At 35.6% G+C, this 8,225-nt stretch overlaps 2 protein-coding genes across 2 annotated transcripts; one reads left to right on the forward strand and one right to left on the reverse strand.

The window, feature by feature from the left end:
- LOC107607668 (UPF0160 protein MYG1, mitochondrial) lies at positions 1,958-4,460 on the forward strand. Its single transcript, XM_021107924.1, has 8 exons — positions 1,958-2,006; positions 2,428-2,720; positions 2,810-2,956; positions 3,043-3,141; positions 3,220-3,411; positions 3,533-3,652; positions 3,795-3,866; positions 4,020-4,460. Exons 1-8 carry the CDS (start codon positions 1,958-1,960, stop codon positions 4,242-4,244), a joined length of 1,197 nt encoding a protein of 398 aa, XP_020963583.1. The 3' UTR covers positions 4,245-4,460.
- Positions 4,267-7,136, reverse strand: LOC107605862 (rhodanese-like domain-containing protein 14, chloroplastic). Its single transcript, XM_016307791.2, has 6 exons — positions 6,718-7,136; positions 6,558-6,604; positions 6,097-6,189; positions 5,845-5,983; positions 5,650-5,752; positions 4,267-4,644 (listed from the first exon to the last, which is right to left on the reverse strand). The coding sequence occupies exons 1-6, from the start codon at positions 6,902-6,904 to the stop codon at positions 4,530-4,532; spliced, it is 684 nt and encodes a 227-aa protein (XP_016163277.1). The 5' UTR covers positions 6,905-7,136; the 3' UTR covers positions 4,267-4,529.

Raw genomic sequence — 8,225 nt, forward strand, 5'->3', positions numbered from 1 at the left:
TTTGCAGCTTTTAACTTAGAAAATTTTTAGCAGAATGACCCCCGCGCGTAGGCGCACTTGGCGCGTACGCACCGTTCTTCGAGAAAGCACCATCCACGCGTGCGCGTGGTGTGCGCGAGCGCGTCGATGCGCTGCACCAAATGCCCAGCTATTTTCCCGAGAGTTGTGCCAGAGTTGTGCCAGTTTTGTGCCTGGGGCGCAAGAGCACCCACGCGTACGCGTGGTTGACGCTCGCGCGTCGTTTGGCTATTTTTCAACCCGCGCGTCCGCGCGTATGACGCTTGCCCGTCGATGAGTTTTTGTGGCCATCCACGCATGCCCGTGGAGTGCGCATACGCGTGGCCCTGTTTTCATCCCAAAGTTGATTTTTGAGTTTTAAAAGCCAAATTTCATACTTCTAAGCCTCCGATCTCACCAGTTATGTCTTAAATCATTATGATATGCCTAGCATGAGAAAAAGGGCTAGTGAATGTGGTAACTTGCGAGTGAAGCAAGGGGAAAAATGAATGATCATTGAGGATCAAAGATGATTATGTGAGATGCGGAGGATGGCAGTGGAAGTGCTTGTTATGCCATGGGCCGAAGCGCCGTAATTATTAATGAATTGGCTGGTTATGGATTTAACCGTGAGCCGGATGGCTAGATTATTGCCGTGTTACGGTGGAGCCATGATTATGGCTAAGTATAAATGCATATATGTTGTTGAATGAATTGTGAATGTTTACACTTTCACCATCGGAGATGAGGGTTTCCCTGGGAGGAAGCAGTGGCTAGCCACCACGTGCTCCAGGTTGAGACTCGAAGCTCTGTTAACCCAATGTCTGCTGAGGCATGCTGGAGACTTCTGGATTAGCGAAGATCTTTGTTCTCGGGACTCCATCTTGATTTATATATCTTGTTTAGATACTTTTATCTCCATTAAATAATACAAATTGTGATGACTCCTCTTATAGAAGATTTTTGGAGAGTAGGGTTCTGTATTTGTGTCCCTTTGGGTTTTCTTTGGGGTTTCCTTATTTTATTATATGTATATATTACTATGCTCGGACCGGTTATCTTCGCAACCGGATTTTGAGTCTTGATATTCCCGTTTTTGACACTCTTTGTATATATATGATCTCGCGTTAGCTTATCCCTGTTCGATACGTTATCGATCGGAGTGTTGCGCTTTCGAGTTACGGTTTTTGTTTACCCCTTTTTCTACAAAGGCTCCTAGTTATAATCAATTATTCATACTACTATACGTACTAAATTTTGGTTTTAGAGGTCGTAATGCCTTGCCATCTCTGAATTATGACTTAAGCATAAGACTCTGTATGGTAGGGTGTTACACACTTAGCCTCGCCGTCTTCTCTTCCTCGTCGCGCAGCCTAGTTGTCGTCATGCCACCTTCGCCTCTGTTCTCGCCTTTATCATCCTCTATTCCTAGTTTGTCAATTCCTGCTTCGATTTTTTTATTCGTTTATCTCAGCCTCTCTGCTGTTTTGCTTGCCTTCTACCTGCTTGCTTGGTTTATCAGATCTGGTTGCATTTGATCTGCTTCTATTCTTTATGGCATTTTTCTCTGTTTTATTGATGTGTTAATTTTTTTTTTTTTTTACTTTTAAAATGTATTATGGTGCTGTGATTGATTTATTTTGGGGGTATTTTAATTTTTTTAGTTCTTAAGATGATTTTTTTTGGTAAATTTAAGATGATTTCTTTACTTAAAGATTTCATCCGCTATTTAATTTAGTTAAGTCTTAAATCCGAATACATTTGTTGCAAAACATATATAATGACCATTAGACCCAAGTTTTGCTTGGATGGTGTTTGATTTCTTGAATGTTTGTTTAGGTGAAAAAATGAGGGCCAACTTCTCAACAATTTAGCCTAGACTCCTCAATTTGGTTGGACCAAAAAAGAGAAGGAAAATTTAAGCCGAAACCTTAGGCTCATTTTTTTGGATATGAGAAGCATGTGTGTGTTGTGCATTATTGTGGAGAATGTGGGTGCTAAATATGGATGTGGGATAATTTTTTTTGAAACAAGGGATCCGATTTTTTGTAAAAAAATTAAGCCTACTAATCGGACAGTCCGATTAGTGTAGAAGGAAAAAATTTAAATTTTGACGAAGGTAATCGGATCCTTCAATTTGTGTTTAAAAACTTAAAAAAATTTGGCTCTGATTTGTGTACTCCAAATTTTTTTAAGTTTTTCCCTCCTGATTTGTGTACCCAAAAATCAAACGATCCAATTTTTACTCCTAACACTAAAGTTGCGTAAAACATCTATACACTCTACATTCTCCCTTCTATATCTAAACTAAAAAGTGGAACCTTAAACACACAAGCGTAAATTGGGTAAAGTCAAACGCGTCAAAAGAGAATTGGCCATCCACACGATAAAGCCAAACGCCAGTCGCCAAGTACGACGGCGTTTAAGAAGCAATAAAGCACGAGTTAGTCCTCACCTCTTTCTCTGTTTCGTGCTTTACTTGGCGTTGCAGTGGCAGAGGCAGAAAAATCGCGGGAGCGTGGAAGAATGTGGTCTACACATTACGAAAGCCTTCTCTGCCAAACCATGGCGTTGTAGCTTCCTCGTGTTTCTGCACGCTCGCTGCTAAGCGGGTGGGAACTCACAGTGGAACCTTTCACTGCGACGAAGCACTCGCTTGCTTCATGCTTCGCCTTACCCAACACTTCTCCAATGCTCATATTCTAAGAACTAGAAACCCAAACGTAACTAACCTCCTCACATTTCCTTTTTCTGCTCTTTTTGTTTTTTTGGTGCTACAAAAAAGAAATCTTTTTATTTTTTGCTTTGACAGGTTTTGGAAACACTTGATGCAGTAGTCGATGTTGGAGGCGTGTATGACCCTAAACGACACCGTTACGATCACCATCAAAGAGGCTTCGATGAAGTGTTGGGTCATGGCTTTGCCACTAAGCTAAGCAGCGCTGGCCTTGTCTACAAGGTGTTTGTCTCATTGTCTCACTTATTATTCATATTTTATATTTGTATCCAAGTTAATACAATATATATGGTACTGAATTCATGTAGCATTATGGGTTGGAGATAATTGCAAAGGTGCTTCAGCTTGATGAAGGACACCCTCATGTACATCAGTTATATAAAGCTGTATACAGAAACTTTGTAGAGGTAACTAATTTTTCAGCGCATCTGTGGTTAAGTATATAATTTTCTCCAATTTTTTAGTGGATATGTGGTTAAATATAGGCAGTTGATGCTGTGGATAATGGAGTGAATCAATATGACATGGAAGAACCTCCAAAATATGTAATTAATACTAGCTTGTCCTCTAGAATAAAACGATTGAATTTAGATTGGATGGATTCTGATCAGTCACCTGAGAGAGAAAATGAGGCCTTTCATCGTGCAATGTCCCTGGCCGGTGATGAATTTTTGGATGTAAGTGAGACTTATTTGGAAGGTCCATGTCGATTTTGTACATTATGCTTGTACTGCGTCTCACATACCTCTCTCTGTTCTGGTCTGAAAAGGATTAATTTAATTCTTTTTCACACTACAGAATGTGAACTATTATGCAAAATCATGGTTACCGGCGCGGTCGATTGTTATGGAGTGTCTTGCAGCAAGAGAAACTATTGATTCTAGTGGAGAAATCATAAAGCTGACTCGACCTTGTCCCGTAAGCATACAAGGCATATTTATGGATTGGCACAAATTTTTAGTACTTTCTCTTAGGATAATGGGAACTTTTTACTTATCATATTTGATTCTTGATAATATTCATTTTAACTACCTGAAACCTTTTCTCCCTTGTTCCACAGTGGAAATTTCACATACATGAGCTTGAGAAGGAAATGGAAATTAGTCCTTCCATCAAATATGTTCTTTATCCGGTATGTATGTTTAACTGATTTAGTCAATGGCTGTTTAAGATTGATTGTACGCAAACTATCATATAGGAAGCAAATCCTTCTTCTCATCATTTATTTAATGATTTTGTCCCTCTATTAAGAAAATTTTACATTGGAGACCTTTTTTACCTGTAGGATGATAGAAGCAAGAAGTGGAGACTGCAGGCAGTGGTAATTTCACCTGCTAGATTTGAGAGCAGAAAACCATTACCATCCCCTTGGAGGGGTTTGGAGAATGACAAGCTTTCTGAGGTTGCTGGCATCCCAGGTTGTGCATTTGTTCACATGAGTGGTTTTATCGGAGGAAATCAAACTTATGACGGTGCTCTAGCCATGGCTAGAGCATCCTTAAAGGCTTAGGTAGTTCCTCTTTGATAAGATATACAAAGGAACAAAAAGCAATAGAACCAAGTGTTTTAATTGAAGCAGTATGGTACATCATACAGAGAGGTTCAGAACCCTTAGTGTATGCATATCACTACATCTCAAAATGTAATCAAGGGAACCAGTCTTGACACATTTTCTTGTCAGTTCTAAAACACTATTTTTCCGAACTAGTTCAATGGTGACATTTCATTTCATTTGTTCTATAGGTATTTATCCATTTATGGGCACTCTCGTTATGGTCAAAACGTGGCCTAGGCTTCACTCATCTGAAACTGTAGGAAGACCCTCTTTAAACCATGCGTAAAGGCCTCCTTCTAGATGGAACACATTGGTAAAACCATTAAGGACCAGCACGTAAGCTGCTATCAGAGACCTATGAAAGAATTAAATGTAACTATTATAGCAGCAGATTAGTGGTTTGAAGTTTACAATAATTTGTGAAAATCAAGCATAAATGTTGGAAATTAAACTAAGTTTATCAATTACCAATAACCAAGTTGAAGAATTTAAGTTGCATTAGAACTCCTAGAGATTGCTAGAATGATCATGAATGACAAGATTATTTACTCAGCTTGATAACTAATGGTGAAGGATGAAAATTTCATGAAAGAATGGACAAGAGTTGATTATGTTGCAAGAAGATTATAGGAAATTATAGAAGTTTGACAAGTCAAAATTGATCAAATTATAAAAAGATAATCAAATTTTATGACTAGAGTTTATCAAAATTATGTAAGCATATTTATCTAGTAGTAAGAAGTTGACTTGCTTATCAAGTAGCAAAGTAAGTTGGATTTTTACATGCTTCTTCACCTCCATTATAACTTGCTCTTAGTTATCAAGAATTAAAAATTTATTAGCAATCTATGCCTATATAAAGAATAGTATGTATATTGTTTTTCTCTAAGCGAAGTTCATAATTTAATATGATCTTAGAGTGAGAGTCTTCACTTTCTCTCTCTTGAGAGAGTTAATAGAGAGTAGAAATATATCTTATTGTGTATAGTGGTATTTTTTTTCCTAGTATATTATTATGTTATTGTTTAGAAAAAATTATATAGAGGTTATGCTGTATTAAATGAGTGAGTAATCCTGAACAAATCAATTGTGGGTATTATACTTACAAGAGTATGCTAACGAAACATTCATGTGACTTACTCTAGTCTTACATGCACGCAATGCAAGCTATTAATTAACTACATAAATTCTTGTGCATTTCAGCCCCCGAATTATTAATTTGGAGTTTAGGGCTATGTTAAAATTCTGGATGGATTTCAATTTCTTAGTATCAATCATTTATATTATTACTAATAAAATAGTATTATTACTACCCTCTATACTCTGAAATGAATATATGAAGATGGAGAAAAGTTAGTACCTTGATTGTTGACCTTCTGGCAGATTTTGTGTTGGCTTCATTGTACCCCCTGATGAACAAGCTACTATTATCTTTGCATTTTTATCTAATTTTGATTCAACGGCTGCCATCAGCATAAACCAAATATTTCTTTAGATTCAGGAAACATGAAATGCATGAATTCAAGAAATGCATCATGTAGTGTATATCTCTTACTCTTTATGAACTCAGGGTTCTCTTCTGTACCAGAAAAAATACCAAAAAATGCAAATGCAGCACGCCTAGCAATGTCCCATGCAGTCCACTCTTTTATAAGCCTATATATTTGCACATTAATGGCATCTGGAGGATGAGCCTGCACAAATTCTCAAACCCATTGGTTTTTTATTTCCATCACATTAGTGGAAATGAGAAGAATTGTGCACATGAAATTAGATAAATGTGTGGGTAGGCACATTGTTCACTAACCTCTTTGAACTCTGCTTCAGGCCTTACATCAAGAATCACAAACTTATTCTCTTTCTGAAGGCGCAGAGCTTCCTTTACATCAACACTTCTTACCTGCAATTTCCATATTATCATACCATGCAACTCATTTACTCTGAATTTGATGATAAAAGTTGCATTTTACATTCCCTTATGTTTAACACTAATTATTAGGAAAAATGCATTAGACTTCTTTTTTAGATTGATGTGATATGATTATGAAATAAATTTTGCCTACCATTTTTAACTTTACAGCAGTGCTCTTAGTTAGATAAACATTTGATATCATACTTTATCCTATGATCTCTCTTGTAAGGTCATAGTTCTTTGAATATATTATAACTTGGGATCTAAATAAGGCATGGAATCTATGATGAAGCATAGAATACCATGACGATTATGTTCAAATAACACTTTATTCTGATAAGGAGAATGAGATATACCTTCTTTTCCAACAGAACTTCTCTCTTAACCTTCCAGTCTTCTTCAGCTAATATCACCAAGAAAAGTTGAAATAAAAAACTGGTTAATGCTCCTCAAATTGCTACCACAAACACAAGTGGAATTCAGTGACAGTAACACACAGAAAACTAATATTAATACCTGGTGATTTTGCTGGTTTTGTAGCTGCACAATGAATTGTTAACCCCCTTGCAATGTTCATCTGATTTAATCTCTGACCTGTTGTGTATCTGTGTGATTTCACACTCACCAACCATGAACTATGATCACGGGTTCCTTCAAAAGAAGGTACCAAAGGTTGTAGAGCAACCGATGTAAAAGCAGCCATCGTTTCAACTTTCACGCTTAATAAATAACAGAGAAACAAACCTGCAGATAATTCTATATATATATATATTTTTTTTCAGTGTGAGTTCAAATAAAAAATGATCTAGTTGATGGTCACTAGCTAGTTGAAGTTACTTGGAATATGAAGTGGCATATGCTTGAGTGTTATATGTAACGAGAACTTTAGAAGCTTGTCGTTGTAAGACATAAATATCTGAGTATTCTGGATATTGAAGACTCAGAATCTGAATTTGTGGCTGATGTTTTAGGACCCATTTATTTGGATAGGTTAATGTTTCCTTGTCATAATCCTTTTTGGCTTCTTTTCTCTTATACATACATATATTTTTATCAACAATAATGACTTAATTAAATTTAGTATTGTCCGTAATTCAATCAATTATCCTATTTTAGGTAGCGTTTGGAAGAGAGACAGAAACTGAGTAACTGAAAGTGAAAGATAAAGATGGAGAGATTAAGATTGAAATAAGCTTTAATATTATGTTTAGTATAATGTGGGAGAGTAGAGATTGAAATAAAAATGAAATTCTAGTTTAATTTGCTTAAAGAATAAAGTTAAAATTAATTAATTAATTAAAATAGAAATATTTTAAATACAAAATGTTATTAAAATTTCTATATCTATTTTTACAAATTTTAGTCTCATGTGTTCCTACTTTTTAGAGATATTAAAATACTAAAATTTAGAAGACAAAAACTAAAATTTTAATACCAATTTTTAAACAAACAAATATAATACTAGATATCAGTTTCTCAATCTCTCTCTCAATGCCTTAAAACAAAGACTACTTGACCCTTGCAATCCATCAAATTATTTTGAAACCTCGTGTTATGGTCTTACAGTCCAAGAGAAGATGATACTAAAAGTAAAATTATTGAAACCAATTTCTCATAATTATTTAATGTTTCTTGTTGAGCCAATTAATCATATATCTTCCTCTTAATATATATACATGAGGCACAAGTGGACTTGATGCTTCAGTTGTAAATATCAATCTAATCTAAGTTACAAAATGGATGTCATTTTGTCCTCACATATAAAACTATATATATGTTAAATTGCATAATTAACCCAAAAATGAGACTTTGTGTGTACGCTAAGATTGTAAAGAATCCTAACTGGTACCAAGTGTTATACCAGATCCAATGGTATAGGTTACATCATTTTCTTGTATTGCCAGATAACTAGCCAAATCATAAGTGTAGATTTTACATAATCTGTCTATTTTTTGAAGAAAAATGCATCACAAGATTTTCTTCCAGATTGGATCCCTTTATATTCAAATTATAAAAGCTAAGTA

This window comes from Arachis ipaensis, chromosome B07 (genome assembly GCF_000816755.2).
Source record: "Arachis ipaensis cultivar K30076 chromosome B07, Araip1.1, whole genome shotgun sequence".
Lineage (NCBI taxonomy): Eukaryota > Viridiplantae > Streptophyta > Magnoliopsida > Fabales > Fabaceae > Arachis > Arachis ipaensis.